General features: G+C 30.6%; 1 protein-coding gene and 1 long non-coding RNA gene across 3 annotated transcripts in view; both read left to right on the top strand.

The window, feature by feature from the left end:
* Nucleotides 1-301: 301 nt before the first annotated feature.
* Nucleotides 302-5788, top strand: LOC132716371 (uncharacterized). Its single transcript, XR_009623797.1, has 3 exons — nucleotides 302-456; nucleotides 645-695; nucleotides 5731-5788. It is a non-coding gene; the product is annotated as an uncharacterized LOC132716371 (long non-coding RNA).
* Nucleotides 5789-21581: 15793 nt separating this feature from the next.
* The window catches only part of LOC132716370 (uncharacterized protein ZK1073.1-like), a 63529-nt gene continuing 62484 nt past the window's right edge, over nucleotides 21582-22626 (top strand). Inside the window, exon 1 of one of the 2 annotated variants that reach the window (XM_060699632.1) lies at nucleotides 21582-21717. In XM_060699632.1, coding sequence (XP_060555615.1) covers nucleotides 21674-21717 — 44 coding nt within the window. In that variant the 5' untranslated portion in view covers nucleotides 21582-21673. The remainder of the gene's footprint in view (nucleotides 21718-22626) is intronic. The other variant, XM_060699633.1, reaches the window with a different exon arrangement.

Consider the following 22626-nt stretch of genomic DNA (forward strand, 5'->3'; position numbering starts at 1 on the left):
TAATCAGTGTATTTATCTACCGAAAAAATTATGTCCACATTAGGCGTTTAACAATAAATGAAGGTGATTTCATGGGGAATAGTTCACCGGGTTTATTCGTAATATATTTTTTAATAAACCATTAAACTTTTAAAATCTTAATCAGGTCAGCCATAATGGTTGATGCCTGATGGGAAAATAAACAAAGTTATTTAAAAAAAAATAGCAAACAATCAAACAAATTTTAAATACTAAATTTCAGTCAAATTCTTATTTATTTATAAAAATAAATGAATATGCATAAGAAATTATAATAACATCATCTTTGACACTCCGGTAAGCGGAAACTGACGTAGCTTTACGGAAAATACCGAATATTTTACGTCAATATTGGGACGCTGAATTTTGTTTACAAATTTGGGAAATAATTATAAGGCCTGAAAGCAAAGTTTAAGAATGTCTGGTGCAACTTTAGAGGTGAAACAATTTATTAGCATTCTAAATTATCAATTTTAACATATTTCGCGATTGCCATGCTGGAATAATCGTTGAAAACTAGAAATTATTTTTAAAATAATTTTGTTCTTTTATCAGATTATCGAAATTTTGGATGTAGTTAGTGTCTTTGGTGATACAAATAACCGTATGTTTGAAATGTATTTCAGCACAGAGAAATATCGGCTCCTAGAGTCAGCAAATACAACGTTTATATTCAGGTAAGTGTGAAATAAAGTTGTCCTTGAATAACCTGCCTCTGTATCTTTTTTGGTCGCTTACGATCATGAAAAAAAAAGATATTTTTTATTTTGTAAACATTTTTCCTTATTGAAGGTTGGTGATCCAATGGGTTATAAGGAGGCTATAGATGTTAAAAGAAAAAGTCAGTTTTTTTGTCATGGTTTTATTTCTGCAATGAAAAACTGCATGAATTTGCATTTTTTTTTTAGAGCTGAGATCATTAATTTTGTTCTAATTGACGTTGGTATAATTTATATCACTACTTTGTACACTTAATATAAAAAATAATAGGAAAAATCACTTAAATACAAAAAGATATAAAATAAAAAAAATGAGGGAAAAATATGAATGATTTTTTTCATGTATAAGTAGTGACTAATACATAGCTACTTTTAATAGCTACTTTTAATTTTAGTGCACTAAAAATAATGCATGAATAATGTTTCTGCCAGATTTAACTTTAAAAGCAGCTGTAAAATATATACATGTATATGTTTAAGCAGAATACATGTTAAAAACAACCACTTTTTAATTTTAATGAGCATTTGAAGAGCTGTCTATTTAACATGCAAGGAATTTGATTGTGTGGCATTGAGATATTACCCATATATTATTTCATTTTAATTTAAACAATTTTCAGTGTGATGAATTGATCAGTCTTTTCTTATAGTTGTTACTAACTAGTATTGTTTTGTAATTTTTCAGGCTTTTCAGTATCATCAAAGGTCAGACCCCTTTTTGACTCCCAAAACTTAAATCCAATTTTAAATTTTTCCCGTTTTAAAAAAAAATTCCCCAAATTTAAATTAAAATTTTTTTATAATTTTAAAGTTCACATATTTTTAAATTTTATAACGTTTTAAATTTAAATGGGGCTGTGAAAATTTAAAATATGTTTTTATTTGACACAAGTAAACATGATTTCCCGATTTTATAAATTTAGTGAGAAAAAACCCAATACCAGTTACCAGTCAAATCACTGTGAGGCTTTTGCATTTTGAAAAGATTTTAATTTTTTTAATGCGGCTAACAAAAACTATATTTTTAAAATAGAAGTTTGTTTTTTGTCAAAAAAAAGAGAAAAAAGCAAAACAATATAATTATATAAAAAAGATAGATAAAACAATAACCAACAGTTTATTTTATATGTATTCAATACAATTAATAAAAATATCTGATTGCTGGTGAAGAAAAATAATTTTCCCTTTACTTTGTAAACAAAATGCAAAGCCTGACCCACTTCCCTGATATTAAGTGACAAGGCATGCAAGTACAAATTTGTTTAATACCAAATTTAGCCTAAAGCTTTGTCTATCCACCAGATATATATATATGATGGACATTTATCACTAAACATTGTCCTTCAAATAACTACCAAGGTGACATTTAAATCTGCGCAACTATGAAAATTCATTTGATATTATGTTACATTATAATATTTCTGAAATTTGAATTAAAGTAAAATAATAAAAAAATATTTATTAAAAAATGAATTGCAAACACCAACATTTAAAAAGCTTATAAATGTATGTTATAAATAAAGAAAAAATTAACATGACTTGTATGGTCATAAATATTTTTTTTAGAATTGCCCACTGCCCAGTATTGATAAACAAGCTCTATGGTGATGACCATATTTGCTTCATTTTCATTTTACTATCATAGAAATTATTATTTAGGTGCTATTTTACTTATAGAAACAGTCCGGTAAAATATGAAATTATAATAGTAATAAAAAAGATTTACTTTTGTTTTATTGTTCCATTTTTTAGGTGTTTTTTTCTCTGAGCCAAAAATTCACAGACCTTTGCTTTTCAGTCTTATACAGTCAGCTGTGGATATTTGTATTTGACAATCACCAGAATGACAATATTGACTGATGCTATTTATATTCCTTTCTAATTAGAGTAAATTAAGAATCATACAACCTAATTGGAAAGTATACCTGATATCCAACTTCCAAGGCACAAAAAAAATGTACATTACTGGAAAGTCTAGTTTACAAATATAAGAAAATAACAGTTTTCTCAAGTTAACTTTTAATTGTAAGAGAATATGTTGCTTATAAAAGCCAGGAAGTTCATGCCTTTTATCTAATTAAAAAAAAAATCGATGTTTATTTATGGCTCATGACATAAAGTCATATAATCTTAAAAGACAAGTTAAATACTCTAAAATTTCTTTTTTCATATCTTCTTTATCAAAATACTCTAAAATTTCTATTTTCATATCTTCTTTATCAATTTGACCTTGAACAATGACACTGTATTTGAAAACTGGATGTAAATACCATTTGCATAAAATATCCTTTGAATAAGAGATTTGTTGACATTGTACCTGAATAGATCTTACAGGATAAGCTGTGTTGTTTGTATTGACCTAGTTTTGGATTGATCAAGTGACCAATTTTAGGATGAGTTAACCTCATTTTTTGCATGCCTGTGTTTCTGGTTAGTTTTATTCAACTCCCAAAATGGGCCAGGAATAAGTTGAAGCTTTATAAAATCTTGTAAATACCCCCACCCTACACACACACACTGAATACTAAATAAACAACAACAAAAAAAAAAAATAACAAACAACAAAAGCTGTTTAGCTTTAAAGCTGCATGCCTCCGGACTAGCCAAAATATTTCAAGAAAATTAAACTTGGGGAATATGTACTAAGATTTTAAGAAAAGTAAAAATATTAAAGATTCAAGTGATAATTTATATCTTGTGTGCAATTAATGACTAATTTTTGCAGTATTTATCACCATATTTCTACTGCGTTAGTAACGCAGTAGGGGCTATTTTTGCATATTTTGACCTCTTTTTGGTAATTTATGTGGATTTTAAGTGCCGATTGCAATGTGTCAATTACATTCTTTGTTCACCTAACAATATTTTATTTTTTAGTACATTTTCAAAATATTCATGAAAATTAGGACATATCTGGAGGCGTGCTGCTTTAAGTCTTTTATTATGTTATAATGTTTTTTCAAAATATTTATATGTCATATTTATCAGAAATTAAAATCATTGTACTGTTCATTTTTAAGATTTAATAGCATAGAATTAATGTATATTTTTGTGTACAATGAACATGCAATCATGTTTTTTGGAATATCAGATGAAAAATGTGTGTCAAAGCACGTAAGCATTAAACTTGTACTGTTATTTTTATTGCCATCAAAGGAATTTTCCTATTTTATTTATTACACTGCCTCTACTAAGATACTGAATACGTGAATTAAGCCATTTTCTAGATAGCATTAATGTTAATGATATTCATATCATTAAAATGTGCAGATAAATGTGCACTATAGATACAATTGAGTAAACACCTTTTATAATGTTACAGTTTTGAGATGGTAAATAATTTATCGAAGGTCAAGGCTTAGGGGTGTATATTTTCTTTAGGAATAGATAATGATTTCATTGCTGAAGTATAGGTGCCAAGTTTGCATGATTACAATTAAAATGATACATGTGAAACTGTCTATCAGTGAAGTAACTGTCTATCAGTGAAGTAAAAGTTGAGATTGATTTTGCCATGTTCTGCATCAGTCAGCAGTTGTTTAATTATATAGACTATCTACAGATGTGTGAATTAATAGAAATAAACTGTAGTATTGAATAAAAAAGTAAATGCAATCTTGTTAATGTTATGAAATGTTTACAAGAACATTAAAATGCATAAATTTTTTAAATCACTACTTTAAGTTTAGGCATATTAATTTTCACTGACTGTAAATAGGATTCTCATTTTTATGGCAGATATTCATTTTATCATGAAAAACTTATTGTCTGAATGTAACAGAAATGACCCAAAATGTGCTTGATGGTTGCAGATGCTTTTCTGTACGAAATCTGCTGTGGTCATAGTATTATTTTTACAGTAGGTTTATCTCTTAGATTTGGTTTGCTACTGTATTGCTAATCATGGTCATGCAACTACATAGTTAGGTGAAGAAGCAGGCGCTTGTTTTGGTTGAGTCTATTATGTTTTGTTTAGGGGGTGAGTTGTCATACACAAATTTAAAATTTATATGCATTTATTTTTTTCCAATGATTGTTATTATCTTAAATGCTTCTGGTATTATTGTTTTATCAGTTCATTTGTAAATAAGATTGTTATATGTCTATTAACGGAATAATTTTAATGAACACGAAATAAGTTCACACCTTTATGTGTATTGATAACGTGATGGTTTAAGCCAATGAAAACACATCAATATTATTACAATCAGGCAGAGAAAAAGTGTGCAAAGAGTAAATCGATAATCTTTATGTAGCAAACAAACTTTGAATTGCAAGTATTTTTTCTTACTTTTCGGCAGGATAAACTGTCCGAGGAGGGCCAGGCATTTTCGTATCGTAAAATGGCTGCCATTTACAGTATCAAGTGATTATCCCAAGCACCACTGCGACTTTGCGCGGGAATTTTAATTATAGCTAACCTTGGCGCGTCGCATAGGATGGAAAATACCTTTTTCATATTTTATTGTAATAAATATTTACAAACTGTGTCTTTCGTTTTTTTATCAATATAAAACCAATAATGATGTTAATATGAATAAATAATAATATCTCAAATCTGTGACTATGATTTACAATGAAATTCTACCTTAAGTGTATTAAAAAGGTTTTTTAATTTCCTGTAATTTTATTTTGTGATTATGCTTCAAAGCAGTCAATTGACCGTGAATTTTCTTTTCATATTTTGATTTTCTTGAAATCATTTTTCTCATCTGAAAGCATGCAACTTTAATATGATGATACATTAGTTACATTCCATGAAAATGTTTAAAGATATAAAATATCTCATGACATGTTTCTTCATTTTACATTACACCTTTAATTCAGCAAACATAAAGTCTTCACAAAAAGTAGTATGCAATCGTACCTATATTACATACGAATGTATGTAATATTTTTCTTGTTTACTGTTGCCTTAGGGAAAGTCAAAATATTTTTTAGACAAACCTTCTATCATTTGTATGATTAAAAATCTGTGTTGTTTTTATTGCAGGGTGACCTCAAGCATAGCCATTTTACAATTCTGACAGTACATGACCTAGGATGCAATCGTAAGTTGTTCCATTTTTTTCCCTGGCAATAAATTTTAAATAAGACATAAAGCTGAGTAAAAGAGAATTGTGGTGAAGACATATTTCCCCCTAGAGATTTGAAATATATTGAAAATACTTGGAGTGATTTGTCCACTTCTGCACAAACAGATTGTCTGTGCATTTATGATAAGAAATTAGCTGTTTCTTATAGAGAAACTTGTAGTTTTGGCATTTACTTCAAGATTACTTGTTTTGGCAGCTTAACTTAATCAGTTTATTTAATCAAATCTTTCATATGCTCTTAAATTGGTGTGGTACCTTAAATATTGGTGACCCAAGCACAGAACTATGTAAATTTTTTAGCAAATTGTAAAAGGGTTTTTTTTCTTGTTTTAATTTACTATACAGAAAATGCATTTATAACTCAACTTCAAATTTAGAAATAAACTTGACTATGGCTTAAGGGTATTTTAATTACTCTCCAAGGATGCATTTATGTGCAGTGTGTTGATACAAGATTTAATTAGATATATACATGTAGTGCACATTTTAATATATATAATGCTGTACAAGAACTGTAACTATGTTTATAATTCTTTTATTTTTAATATGATCTTTCAAATTTGTTAAAATAGCATTAAGTTAAGTTTAGGGGTTAAGTTTAAAGTGTGACAGACACTTAAAAACTCTACCTTTGTTGATAATACATGACATCAATGTCATTGTCCTAACAAGATTCTCCATGGTTCATTCACCTTGCTGGCATTCTATATTCCTTTGTTGTGATAAGCTCCTGTAGAGTACACTAAATGTGTTCAGAAGTCATACAAAATATACAGGTATGGTTCCAGGATTTTTTCACAAGAGGGGTCACAATCCATATATATACATGAATGTTTGATTAGCATGACTTAAAAATTGATAAGATATTTTAGGGTGGATATTATTTCAAAGAAAAAAAATTTAAAAAAGATAATGTTTTTTTCTTTATACTTCAACACAACAGTGCTTTGTACAAGGCCTATTATGAATTTGATTCAAACTTGAACTGACAAGGCCAGCAGAATAGATGAATCATTGAAGAAATGACCTTGAAATATAAAGTGACCTTTAGGTCAAGTTATTGATTTCCTTTGACTTTGCCATTAATATTTAATTCATACTGATACAAAATATCTTACAATGTCAAAACAGATATGTTGTATTATAGCTATGATCATTTGCAGAGTGAACAATAGAATATCCAAAATTTCAGCTTCTGACTGGTGGAATATTTCATATTATGTAAAAAATAAAAAAAAGAGCTGCTATCTGGATAATAAAATCATATCTGTTTGGACCCATACTATTGTAGTGAGGACAATTCCGGCAAATTTTGATACCCCCTCCATGGTCCTCAAATGCAAGTGTCAACATAATCAGAAATAATTTCAAACCAGCCCTTAAAAATGCAAGAACCTGTCCATATTGTGTTAAATTTTCAGGTACATGTATCTAATTTCGAAATTGAAAAAACCTGTATGAAAAATGTTCGAAAAGTGTCCGGTTGATGGTCTCCAACCTGTAGATATGATTCTGCTCAGAAAAAAAAACCAACTAATGACATTATGCCAACATGTTAAAAATTCACTAATGACCTTGATTATCAAGGTCAGATATGAAATTTATCCAGGCCTCGACACTAACTTTTTTAGCAGGTGGTACGCCGGACCACTAGATTTGAAAGTTAGGTGGTCCTTCCAGAAGTCAGGTGGTCAGTTATCATTACTATATCTTTTTACTGCAAATGTAGAAAAAAGTGTTTAAACTTTATGACAAAGATGTATTATTAATCTTTAAAGAAAACAGATATTTTAGATATATATTTTTCATCTAATCAGAAAAGGTAGAGCAAGTCAGTAGGTATTTAATGGTAGAGTTATTTGTTTATTTGTTTTTATCTCAGTCAAAAATACACAACAGAGCTTTTATTTATGTTAACTTTTATATTAAAGTGATTGCTCTTTCAACTCAAGTTAGGGAATAGTGAAGCAATTTGTGTCTGTTATTTTCTTACTGTTATTCAAATATTCATTGCTGATACGCGGTACGTCTTATAATCATGATAATAACATAGCATCTTTTACAGACTAACATTTTAAATGGAACTAATAAATTATTTTATTTTTATGCCACCGCAATCTGCGATGCGGTGGCATATAGCGATTCACCTGTGTGTGTGTGTGTGTTTGTGTGTTTGTGTGTGTGTTATATAGATTATATAGTGAACTTAAAAAATCTTCTTGTGAAAAACTACTAGTCCAATTTCAACCAAACTTGGCAGGATTGTTCCTTGGGTGAAGGGCTTCCAAAGTTGTTCAAAGAATTTCATTCCATGCAGAAATCTGGTTGCCATGGCAACCAAAAGGAATTATAAGAATAAATTTAAAAAATCTTCTTGTAAAGACCCAAAAGGCCTAGAGCTTAGATATTTTGCATAAGGCATTGTCTGGTTGACCTCTAACAAGATTGTTCAAATTATAGCCCTGGGGTCAAAATTGGCCCCGCCCCGGGGGTCATTGATTTTCACTATGTACATATAGTAAAAACTTTAAATACCTTCTTGTAAAAACCTAAAAGGCCTAGAGCTTAGATATTTTGCATAAGGCATCATCTGGTAGACCCTTACCAAGATTGTTCAAATTATAGCCCTTGGGTCAAAATCGGCCCCGCCCCGGGGTCATTGATTTTCGTTATATGTACATATAGTAAAAACTTAAAACACCTTCTTGTAAAGACCCAAAAGGTCTAGAGCTTAGATATTTTGCATAAGGCATTGTCTGGTAGACCTCTACCCAGATTGTCCAAATTATAGCCCTGGGGTCAAAATCGGCCCCGCCCCAGGGGTCATTGGTTTTCCTTATATGTATATAGTAAAACTTAAAAAAAAAATTCTAGCAATTGACAAATGCTAGAGGTTAGATATCTTGCATGAAACATTGTGTTGTAAACCTCTAGCAAGATTGTTAAAATTATAGCCCTGGGGTTACATTTGCCCCCGCCATGGGGGTCATTGATTTCAATATAACTTTTTATACACATAGTAAAAGATAAAAAAATCTTATTGACTGAAGGTACAAGGCTTAGAGCTTTAATATTTGTTAAATGATATCATCTAAAGGTACTCTACCAAAGTTGTTCAAATTTTGCCTCTTGTGTCAAAATTAGCCCCGCCCCTGGGAGCCATAGGTTTATCTTATATGTATATAGTTAAAACTTAAAAGATCATCTTCTCTAAATTTACAAAGGATAGAGTTAAGATATTTTGCATGAAACATTGTGTAGTTAACCTCTAGCAAGATTGTTCAAATTATAGCCCTGGGGTCAAAATTGGTTCCGCCCCAGGGGTCATTGATTTTCATTATGTACATATAGTGAAAAAAAAACAACATATTTTTGTCTGAAGGTTGATGCACAGCTATGAAATTTGAACCATGCGGTGGCATAGCATTTTTCTCAAATGCAATCTTGTTTGTCTTTGGAAACAAGGAAATATCTAAATTATTTAAATAATGACAACGTTATTATTTACTATAACTTATCTTATTTTTCTCACAGATTTATAATACAGAATTTTACCTCCCTGTTGCTTGTTGGTTGACATTCATTTTTGACATTGGGTATTTTTAACCTTTTAAAATAATTTTAACTCTAGAAGAAACAGATCTCTTATCATTAAACAGTTAAAATAAAGATAAATAGCATAGAATCACTAGATGTATTTTTTCCATTTCCTTTCGTTTGCTGCCGTTATTCAAGTATCTGAAATTTAAGTTTATCCGATATCATATAATTACCATCATCCGATACTCACGGTTGATTAACATGTAACATAACATAAATGTTAATGGTTCCGGCGTGGTTATCAGACGATGCATAATTACTAGCACCATTTGAATGAATTTTGTACCTAAATTTATATCACAAACTCTTAACTCTTTTAACTTGCATAAACAAAATTTTAGCGACTTAAAATGAAAGTTATTGATGACTTGAGAACTTCTTTAACTAATCAGAGATTAATGAACCATATACATGTACAGTACTGGACACGCGAAACCCGCACAATTCGCGTATTCGCGGCGAACTCTCATGCTTTATAACGCGAGCGAATTCGCGGCAACTTGAGACAATCGCCGCGAATTCAACTCGCGGCGATTTTGCCGTGAACATTTGCCGCGATTCGCGGGGAATAATACATGTTCATTTGTATAATAAATGTAGATCTATTTATAAGTGTAGTCTGTGAACTTGAAACCAGATATACATGTACAAGTACGAAAATTAATTAGTAGATCTACATGAAGTTGTATCAAGAAAATCTTGTAATTTGCTAAAATGCCCTTTCTCTATTTATCTTTGATGCCAACAGCAAATATATAAATAACCACGGCGAAATCAAATAACACCGTTAAAAACTTTCCGTGAATGGCGGAATCATGACCTCAAAGTATAAATGCGACGCAGTACAAGTATGCGGCTCCATCTGCAGGTAAATAGTGTGCATGTACACGTGTAAAACTATTTTTAGGGGGGGGGGGTACATATTGAGTTTAAAGTAGAGATATAAATATAATATATGTGTAAAAAGATATTTAGTTACATAAAAAGATACATAATTGATACGACATTAACTTGTTCATTTCTAAATGTAGTGGATCACCGGGACATTTCGTTCTCTCGGGTGATCATTACTCAATTTATTACACGTTTGTAAAAAATAACACACGCAAGATTTGTCTGCTATAATTTCTGAATGGCGGATATTTGCACCCCTGTTTTAAAAATGTTAAAATATTTAATTGTTAGTTACCGAAAATTATCGCCGATTGTTGAAATTCCATAGCGCTAAAAGACACAAAAACACTCGCGCAAAAAGAAGCATCCATAAATAAAAGGAATATAATGTTTCCATTGTTAAATAATAAATTCAAAATTTACACACGAAATGACCTCTGACAAATGACTGGTCGGCTCTTCTGAAGAATCTGTGAATCTTTGATGTTTACACACCTGTAGTTGTTGCCGAATCATCAAAGAAATGCCGACACTCAATTGACTTCCACCTCTTTTTTACATATCAGAAAAAACTGTCATTTCTTTTTGTCAAGGAATGATTACACATATTAATTATTGCTCAAGTAAAAAAATGTTGGATATTGATTGTGTCAATTATTGACATATTATTAATCGTAAGTGCATTTTGATTGTGATATTTTATTTACATTTTAATGATCTTGAAGATATTGTGCAATACTTGTGTCTGCTATCAAAACAATAATGCATATGAAAGGATATTTTTTTCGGTCAATTTTATGACCACGCTTCTACCAGAAATGTTTTATTGCATGGGCTTATAGTATTTAATCAGTGTCGTCAGTCATAAACAAACGAACATGTACCCCAAAGCACATTAAAATTACCACATGGTAAACTAGTGACCATATAAATGCTTTACAAATATTCATTAATTTGAAAAAAAATTTTTAATCCCGTTTCCACACCTTAATTTGATACGTGCTATTATTAGTTAATTCAACTTAATTGCCGCGCGCATGCAGTACTGCGTGACGTAAGGAAAATATCCTTCCCTGGTTGGTCGCTATTTATGTAAATACTTTAAATAGTAACACCCTAATTTTATGCACAGAATGCCCTCATGAATGATCACTCGTTACTTTACATATTAAATGTGTGATTTAACTCCGATTTTATTTTTGTTTTCGAGGGAATTTTTTGGGTCAAATGCCCTGGCTGATTTGGCGGGAATAAAAAAAATCTGATTTGCATCTTGCTACTCATCACCTACTCATGCACCTGGCATTTTTTACTCGTGAAATTGAAGGTAAAGAATGTCAATTTAAGTGATAAAACTTTTACAATTTTCAACAATCATAATTAGCGTATTAGACGTAATAATTAGTTACACCTGTGAATCGGTGCTAAATGTCGCTTTGCATTGTTCTAAAAATAGAATATGTGCGAAAGTAAACAATGGATTTTAATTACATTTGTATTATTATCAAAATAACAATTGGACAATTTGTTATCGTGCGTTCTTTGATGTAGTACCAATTACCTTTTGTAATTTCAATCTCGTTTTATTGTTAACTAATTTTCACCAGCACCTGATTGCTTTGTTTTAATATACAAAATGTATACGCTGTACATGTTCAAATGCTAAATATTTATAAATATACAAGACGTTTACAAGATTTTTTTTAAAGTTTTCAAAATTAAAGACCACGGGAATTAAGGACCAAGTAGTACTTTCTAATACAATTATTGCTGAAGATTCGCCGTAAATTACGGCGATACATCGCGGCGATTTTTCGTGACCCGCCACGAAATTCGGCGAACTTGCACGCGGCGATGTTTTACCGCGAAGTGTCCCGTCGCGACATAGACTACACTCGCGGCATTACGCGACTTTTGCGGGTTTCGCGTGTCCAGTACTGTACATAGGACATAGATTTTAAACAAAATTATATAACATGTTTTTGACCAAATCGCCATTCTCCCAAATGAGCCTTGCATCAACCAGAAAATTCAAGTGGTCCGACGGACCAGTGGGTTTTAAAATTAGGTGGTCCTTGCCAAAATCAAGTGGTCTCGGACCAACGGACCACCGCTAATGTCGAGGCCTGTTATCATTTATGTTCTGTTTAACAAATGATTGTAAGTAAGAGAAAGTCGAGCTTAGCCCTGCTTGCTGATGGCTCTTGTAACTTTTTTAAGTTTATCAAAAAAATTGTGTCTGCTATATATTTGTTGTCTTTTGTTTTTATGAACATATTTAATGAGCATCAGTTAGAGCTTGTGGTAAAGTATAAAGATATACTTGTTATTTGAATAAGTTAGAGATATTAAAATATAAGCAGTGATATAAATGTTATTTGTTTTGGCTTTCATTTTAAAAATTTCAGCCTTCCAGATTCATAATTACTTTCACATATATTCATCACACATTCAAAAATATTTGGTAATATAAATAATCTTTTATAGTGTTTTCTGAGATGTCCTATGTCAATAGGGTAAAATTTTGATAAATTAAATTTGTTTATGGGTTTGAAATTGAAATTTTATAACATTAAAAGTGACATTATTTCCTGCAAGGAAATTATTTGTTTGACCTATAAATTTATGCATAGTTATTGCATTTTCTTTTCAGCTGGGCTAGGGAAGAATTGTGCAATATCTTTAAGTTAAAGAGACTGATTTGCATTACAAAACACAACAAGCTGTTAATCTGAGCCTGCAATTTCGTGAAAATAATATCACAATGCACATGCTTTTTATATAAAGTTATTAAATACAAATATAACAACATATTTGTTTACTTGATTTTTACGAATCAAAATAAATATAATTAACACAACATGAAATTAACTGCTAATAATAACAGCTCCTTCCATAGGCCAAAATAAAAAGCATTCCAGAAAAGACGACGCCGCTCACCGGCGTCGCCAATAATATTATGTGACCAAAGATTTTATTGAGGTTCTTTTATACAAATAAAGTCAGTGATTGTACGGCAGTGTACAAAGTGTTAGAAAGTTGGCTTGAAGTGATGTTGATGTTCATCAGGAAATATTTACACTGTTGTTTTTTATGTATTAGCTTGTCAGGTTATCTGTGCCAGATATAAAATAATAAACATAACTTAGCATGTGATCAGATGTGTGTTACATTTAGCTTCCCATATGTTGTACATTACATCATACATTTTTCTTCATATTTTATAAATGAAGAGCATTAAAATAAATGGTGAATAGAAAGTTATTAACAGCAGTCATATCTTATAATCTATTAAGCTGTATTCTAGACAAGTAATGTAGAAATATCTGCTTTATTACAAAGACATATATGTTGTAACTAGGCCAAAAACTATGATTCATTGATGCCTTTTCTTGTTGTTGTTGTTTTTTGTTTTTGCTTTTTTGAACATCAATTGGTTTATTTCTGAAGCATCTATACTATGTAGATTTTTATATGTATATAATATTATGTATTCAAGGAGCATTTGTGCTATGTAGATTAATATGTATATAATAATATATGTAAAAAAGAATAATACAACTGTTAGAATTGCTTTGTGACTCAGCTGGTATGCCTCGATGTACAATTGCTCTGCAATTATGTTGACCAAATTATGTTTAAAATTGAATTTTTTTTGTGTGTGTTATATTGTCCTGTAGGTTTTCAAACATATATGTATATCTAAGCTGCAACTATAATTATGTTTGTTAGTTTCTTTTGGACAGATTCCACTATAATTATGTAAAAGCTATGACAGCTAGACTTTTCAGTAAATGCTTTCTGACATTAAATTGGGATAAAAATAGTAGGTGGAAAATAGCTTGACCTTTAAGACAAAATAGTGGCAGAGTGAGTATTGAATTTTATTTAAGACTTGTCAGATTAGTTGTATAGCTAAAGCTGCTGTATGATTTATCTTAGTAAGATACTTGGACCCCAAATTAAGGCTGAGTCAGAGGAATAGTACTGCTTTAAATTAACTTTCAGAAATTGTTTTTCAGCTTGGTTAAAAAAAGTTATGCAGCTTCATTAATATTTCCTAGTAAATTGATTAAAATTGATTATCAATATGGTTGTACATAATGATTTAAGTCCATGGGAGGCATAATTTTGAAGGTTTTGCATAAGACTGTTGAATACTATTCTATAACTGTCTTTAGAACAGCCTAATTCCTTGCTTAAACAATTTGGGCTGAAAAGGTTACCAATGAATTATGCATCCATGGATTGAAGAGTTTGTCACTTATTTGATTTGTTTGAAAAGTTTGTAGATTGGTGATCCACTTTGTTTCTGCATTATCTTAAATCAACATATGTTACAGATGAACAGTCTATGCCATAATTGCTGAAAGCTATGAAGATTGATAATTCTTTATGATTATATTTTATCATTTTTCCCTCAATTAAGTGATCAAACTCTGAATCCTTAGAGATAAAACTGAAAAAATGTGCATTTTGGAAAATTCTGATGTGTGAGTAATCAAATATTTTGTCTTAATACTGCATTTCAAGTCAGGATTGACTATAAAGCAATCTTCTGTTAATACACCTCTTATACCAATTCTATCTTAACCAGCAAACATTTCTACAGCAACAATAATATAAGATCAATGAAGCTCCTATACATCTTACAATAAAGTGCATTAACCAAACTTTAGAGGAACTCTGTTTATATGGCAAATTGACATATTTGTTGTTTAGCTCTCAAAGAGAGCAGTCACAGACCTATTACATCATTGTAGGATTTCAAAATGTAAAAACTGACATTGTGAGATAGGTCCATGTGCAATGAGTAGGAAGGGAAAATCAATATAATGATTGCCTGGCCAATACAAAAATGCTATTGATTTCAATATTTTTCTTGTTACTAGTATATCCGCAGTCTGAAGTGGGATCATTATGGATCGCTGCTCCTAGTTTGATAATTCATAATCAGAAATATCTCAGTATCTCCTTATGATGAACATGCTATCTCTGAAGTTTGTTTGGTATGATGCTTTAAGTGGCTTATAAAGGACATGATTTGGTTTTATCAATTTGCTGCTTTTTCAGTCTGAATCATGGTTATTCTGTTGATTGTAATTAGCATAAAAATCATGTAAAAGACAGTGGTGGTCATAGAATTGGTTTTCAGCTTGGTTAGAAAAAAACTATGCAGCTTTATCAATATTTCCTAGTAAATTGATTAAAATTGATTATTACTATGGTTGTACATAATGATTTATGTCCATTGGAAGCATTGAATTTGCATAATTATGTTTTGGTCTATATTGTTTCATATGTTTTGGTCTATATTGTTTTAAGCTGATATAAAGTTATATTTGCTGGTATCAGTGATGTAAATTTATAGTCTCTAATGAAAGCAATGACAAATGGCTGACTTGTGTTTACCCATCCAGTGACAATGCTTGTTCTCCAGCACAGTCTTTGTAGACACCAGTTATTGTCCTAGCTGTTGTATTTTAACATTTTTGAATTAAAATTGCTTAAAATAATATTTTGGCTGTTTCATATTTTAAGCAGATCGAGCTAAATTTCATTATCATTTTAATAAAGGTAATCAGTAAAATGTTTGTAAATTTTCTTTCAGGGAAATCTATAGCACTGAAAGAAGATAACTAAATGAACGAGGGTCGTTCGGAAAGTTCGTAGGCACCTGCTTTAATACGAGTATATCCCCTACCGGTTTACTGGAGGGGACTTTAGGTTTACTGTCCGTCAGTCCGTCCGTCCATCCATCCGTCCATCCACAAAACTGGATCCCGCGATAACACAAAAAGTAATGAAAATATTTTTATGAAACTTGATACAAATGTATATGGATAGATGGCAGTATGGAGATTATGCACGTCTTTTTCTTTTCTTCCTATGTTGAAAATTCTGGTTGCTATGGCAACAAATAGACTGAAAATATGGCAAATTTTACACATAACCTGGATCCAGTGATAACGCAAAAAGTACTGAAAATATTTTAATGAACTTGAAATATGGATAGATGGCAGTCTAGAAATTATGCACATCCTTTTCTTTTCTTCCTATGTTGAAAATTCTGGTTGCAATGACAATAAATAGACTTAATTTCAAGATTTCTGATTCTAGTTTTTACGTTTTTTTTTTCACTTTAAGTTCTTTACTCCTTAAGGTATTTTCTTCAAACTTTAAATTTAAGTTTCTAGTCAGCAACCACATCATATGTGACAAGGTTTGCAACTCTAGCACAAAATTTATCAGAATTTTCTCCCTTGAACTTTTCATGAAATTTTTTTTTTTTTCTGTTAACTTTCTATTACTTCAAATTCAAAATAACCACTCATTATCAACACCTTCATTACTAATTGTTCTTGTTACACTCACATCGTGTATGACGTCTTGCATCTTTATTTCAAGAGTTATCTCCTTTTTAAGAATTTTGCTTTTAAAAATGTTATATTTTAAAAAAAAAACTTTTAGAGTGTCCTTCATTCCATTTGTCTGTCTGTACATAAAAACTGTTTCCTGTGATCACTTTAAAAGAACTTTTTCAACAAATTTACTTAAAATAGAGACATAAGTGAATGGCCAATGGCCTTTCAGAATGTTGCTGGGGTTCTAACCAGTAGGGGACTTATGGATTGCTTGCAATACTATGATAATTGCTTGTTTCTTTTGCTTGTTTCTAAAGCGATAAAGTTCAATTCATAACAATATAACGTCAGCATGACACCTCACGTCATGGAGCGTTTATCACAAGGTTACCAGCAATTTTAATAGGTAAAATACCCAAAGAAAGAAGGCGCATGAGACTGGTAAATTTCTCCAGTTTTGACGTTCTCCGGGTACCCCTATACAAGGTTGCCTTGGAAACGATCACATGAGTGCCGATAACAATTTCATGCTTTTAACGTAATCAACCTATGCAATTATGATAATTATGCATAATTAAAAAGTTTGTGAATTAATATCTTATAAAAACACCTTTTTTTATATTTGACTTTGAAGTTAGTTCATATTACAGTAGTTAACCACCCTTAATATTAAGGTATTAAAAAAGTATAAGTTAAGTTAGCAGAAAATATCATTTAATTAAGTTTTTATTTACTTCTGGTTTTCACTTGACAACATAATTTGTCACTAAATAGGAGAAAAATTGCAAACAGCATTTTGTTTTCTAAAGATATTCATGAAGCTGTGATGCATTGATCCAAACAGTGTAAGCTGCTGTAACACGTCACCTTTTCAGGAAAATTTATGGAAATGAGTTTGGGGGGAAAACATAGACTGATTTGGGGAAAGTTTTGGTTTTTTGATAAAATCACTTTGGGTTGGGGAAAAAACAGTAATTTCTTGCTGCTTTATTTTGGGCAATCTGTAGGTTTTTTATCTTCCCTTTTCCCCAATAATGGGCCCCTCAAATTAAATTGATATTGGTTTTTTAAAAGGTTCAAATTGTAATTCACCTTACTTTAGAAAAAGTTTGAAATTTTTTATTCTCAAATCTTTAAGGGTTTTACCGGCCCCCTTTGAATGGTGTCATTTTTTTGCTTTTTTATATTGTTTAAAACCTTGACCTTTCCCTTGGGTTAAAATCCAAAATTTTGAGCAGACTTTATAACCCCCTTATTGATTATTAAAACAGGATAATAAGCAGATTTTTAAAACTAAACTCCTCCGGGGTTTCCGATTATTCCGGGGTAAAAACCCCCTGCTTCTCCTTAATATAGTCTTTAAAAGTTTTGTGTTGAATAAAGTCCAACTTTGTGTTTTTAAAGCACTTGGGAAAGGTTATTCGCAGACATAGCATGGTGCTATGAGTAAACAAAGTTAATACAAGACCTTATTTGTTATATTATGTTCTTTATTATTTAGAGTTCTATGATTTCTATGCATATTGCAGTTTTTGTTTGTTTAAGTATCACTCAAGCTTTATAAAGTTTTTTTTCAACTATTTCTTCCTAACAGTAAGCCTAACTATAATATTTGCTTTGTTTCTGAACCAGTGAAAACCTGTATTGACTACACTCATTAAAAAAACGAATAAAATTCATTGATGGAGGTATTCAGTTCTGCTACAGACTTATTCAAACTGTATTCAATCCAATAGTCATCATGTGTCACTATGTCATGATCTGGGTTTTCATCTCTTGTACTTAAATATCCAACACTGGTTGCTTTTTCATTACAACTCCCTCACTGCAAATGTATTGTATATTATAAAGATAGTATATTGTCAAATGTTTTTTTTTAGGTTTTCAAAGAATGATGAAACTAGATTAGATAACAATTTCGTCAGTTTAGTCTTTTTGATCTTCTTTGTTTTTGATATTTTTGCAGTTAGCCTCGCGTGTCGATGCTCTTTCTTAAGTACTTGTAAACCATTTGTACCTTACTTGCTTCTTAAAAAGTATGTTCTATTAGCTCAACTATTTAAAAAATATGGAGGGTTATTGTACTTATCTTAGCAGTGGCATCAGGGTTACACTTTGGTAAAGTTTTCTTTTGCTAATCTCCAAAACAACTGAAGAGAATGGTTCGAAAACTTCTTTAAAAACACTTTGGGGTTCCCCCCCTTGGTTTTTATTTTTTTTTCTCACAGGGCCTATATTCTAAGTTACCCTTTTTTCATAGATATGGCCCCTTTTTTTTACTTCATGCACTAAAAAAGAGTTGAGCACCCCAGTTATGGGAGCTTTTGTTTTAATTTTTTCAGAAACATTGGAAAATTTTTTTTTGGAAAAATGGGCTTTTGAAACCAAATCACAAAACAGGGTGCATTTATTTATGTTGATGTTTTCCCGGACAGGAAAAAGGTGCCCCTGATCTTCCCCCAGGGGTAAAACAAAACCCAGTACAATCCTTAACAATTTTTGGTTTTTTTTTGTGTGTTTTATGTGGGTTTTTTCTTTTTGATTTTGGTTTTAAAATGATTATTTTTAAAAAATTGCCCTTAAACATTTTAATTGATTCAAAAAGAAAATATATAAATTAATATGTATGCATTGTTTGTGATTTATTTTTTTATGCACTGCTTTTGTTTCCTAAAAATGTAATACATGTAACATGTGTAATTGTTTACCTTATAATTTATTATGTAGATCAATTAATTAAATTAATATGTTTGTTTGACATTCCTTATTAACCAAATTAAAGCTGTTTTCAATGTTCAAGGATTATTAATAGCAGATCAGTTTTTGTTGCAGGCTCTAAATTTTTCAAATTTTGAAACTTGTGGTTTAGATATTGAGTATTACTGTGTAATTGTGGGTTATTGTTACTTTTATAACTTTATTTTATTTTGTAAGAATTATTATTGAATTGTAAATATTTTGTAAGATGTTATAACTATATTGTTCTTTGAGGTCATTAAATTTCAATGCTCATGTTTGTTTAATGTTTGTATAATGTAACAAAGTGTACTACTTAAGCTACGTTTTGTTTTTCGTTAATTTGTTTTGTGTTCTTATAAAGCTAACAAGTGTTCATTTGAAATCTAAATGCCAATTTTGTTTTTTATAAATGATATTTAACTTGCATTTACACTAAGGTTACTATGTAATACGATTTTTTAACATTGCTTATTTTCAAGGTGTGTTTTTGATCAACATTTATTATCCTGTAGGCTTATGAGCTCAAACAATTGATCATTTACTATTCTTCTTTTTTTGCATGTTTTAAGGTACATTTGAAATACTACTAGTTTAAAAGTTACATAAAAAAACTATACCCATTTTGGCTTTCAGTTTTCTGTCTTTACACTATTTTTGTGTCGCCTCTACGGAGTAGTGGCGACATATAGGGATCACTTCTCCGTCGTCTGTCTGTCCGTCTGTCTGTCTGTCTGTCTGTCTGTCCGTGCGTCCGTCACAAAACTTGTCCGGACTACTCCTCATCAACTACTGGTGCAATTTCATCCAAACTTTACAGGAATGATCAGTACCAAGTCTAGTTGTGCATATTGTCAGCATTTTCCGGTTCAATGATTTTTGTCAGAGTTATGGCCCTTTAATAATTTTTAATTTTAAAGTTTGTCCGGACTACTTCTCTTATACCACTAATGCAATTTCAATGAAACTTCACAGGATTGATCTGTAGCTCAAGTCCTTGCGCATATTGCACGGGTTTTCCGGTTGAATGATTTTTGTCCGAGTTATGGCCCTTTGATAAAAAGTGTTTCTTTTTCTGTGTGTTGCCAGATACACAAAAGCTTGTCCGGACTACTTCTCATAAACTACTGGTGCAATTCCATCCAAACTTTACAGGAATGATCAGTACCAAGTCTAGTTGTGCATATTGTCAGCATTTTCCGGTTCAATGATTTTTGTCAGAGTTATGGCCCCTTTAATAATTTTTATTTTTAAAAGTTGTTCCGGACTACTTTCTCTTATACCACTCATGCAATTTCAATGAAACTTTACAGGATTGATCTGTAGCTCAAGTCCTTGCGCATATTGCACGGGTTTTCCGGTTGAATGATTTTTGGCCCGAGTTATGGCCCTTTTTGATAAAAAGGTGTTTTTTTCTGTGTGTTGCCAGATACGCAAAAGCTTTGTCCGGACTACTACTCATAAACTACTGGTGCAATTTTATCCAAACTTTACAGGAAATGATCAGTACCAAGTCTAGTTGTGCACTGTCCGTCTGTCTGTCTGTCTGTCTGTCACAAAATTGTCCCAACATGAAAATTTGCCTTCATGAGGCGACACATGTGATTACTGATCGCTCTTGTTAGAAAACTGCATTAATAGTTATTGCGTATCTCAAGACAAAGCTTCACTTCATTTTTGACAGATTAAAATATGTACTTGACCCTGAAACGGCCTTGAAACTCAATATTTAAGTTTTCAAAATTCCAAAAATTTTTAAAATGTCTTCATTGTTTGTAATGCATAATTTTCAAATTAATTATGCTGGTATATTCAAGTGTTGGGTTTTTTTTAGGGTTTTTATTCCATCATAAACTTTGAAAAATTTTTGAAACATTGTCAACAAATATCTGTGAAAAAAGAGAAAAAAGTGTAAATGAAGGTCAAGGACAATTTAAAAAGGGAAAATTTCATAGGAAAGGTGAACTGGTTGAAATGGCAAGAGGGTGTTGAGTTGACCATGGATATATCATCACCTTAGTGCAGTAACGGATTAACTCAAATTAAATTTAGTAGGAGTTATCCAGATGCTGCACTAAGGCAATAATATATTTTATAAGATATATTATTAAAATTGATCTACATTTACCATACATGTATATACATAATATTATACGTAAATATTAATATATTTTGTTTTGTGTACACCTTATTTACTAGAGAGGAAAGTACTGGCACTATTAGTACAATAGGAAGGAAGTTGAGCATGTCATCAGAAAGGAAAGGCAGTTTTCGTGAAAATGATCAATGGTGAGCATGCTGAAATAGCCGCCATGACAACACAAATCATAACTTTTTTTCATGTAGGCTATATAACGCATTAATGATTGGCTTAGCAAATTAATATAACATTTTATTTGTTATCTTAGCATAATCCTTAAAATAATGATGGGATGTTATTTTTCTGACAAAATCGTTTTTTATGGCTTTGGGGTAGTATTCATTTTATTTATTTTATATGAATGGTAAGATAAGGTCAAAGCATCATATTGTCTAACTGGCCCTGGGACATATTTCTTTCTTTTTTTAATATACTTTAAAAATTGTTAACCTGAAAAAATTTTTTTTTTTCTTCCCAAATTTTGGAAAAATTGCCAAATGTAGTTTTTAAAAAACTTAAATAGACCCAAAAGTTTTAAATGTGAAAGGGAAAATTTAAAAAATTTTGATGTCATTAATCTTTTAAAAAACCCCAAAAATTATTGGGAAAATATTTTTCTGCTCAAACAAATAAAATCGTGTTTTATTTGGGGATTAAAATATTTTGTAATGTTTAGCTACATTCCATTTGAAGATATAAATGTGATTGTTTAAAATTAAATTTTAAAAATTTTAAAACAAAAATTCAGCATTTTTGTTATGCATTAAGAAGAATTTAAAAGAAATTCTATACTTTCAAAATTTTAAAAATTTCTCAGGATAAAAATTTTTAAAGAGTTTCTTTTTTGCATTTAAGAAAATTAGTAATGAATTTTACGAAGGACCCAAAAACCAATTCTTTATTTTTATTCTCTTTTATCACCTTTTTAAACTGATAAAAATTAGGGCTTTTTAAATATTATGATTTTATTTGGTCAGTTTAAAAGTACAGTACTCTTTAAAAATGGGCTTGCTTTTCCTGTATTTTTGCAAGTCCCTGACTGAAGGGGCAAATAAAAA

Source organism: Ruditapes philippinarum, unplaced genomic scaffold, assembly GCF_026571515.1.
Source record: "Ruditapes philippinarum isolate M1 unplaced genomic scaffold, ASM2657151v2 ctg1776_1_1_1_1, whole genome shotgun sequence".
NCBI classification, from domain to species: Eukaryota; Metazoa; Mollusca; class Bivalvia; order Venerida; family Veneridae; genus Ruditapes; species Ruditapes philippinarum.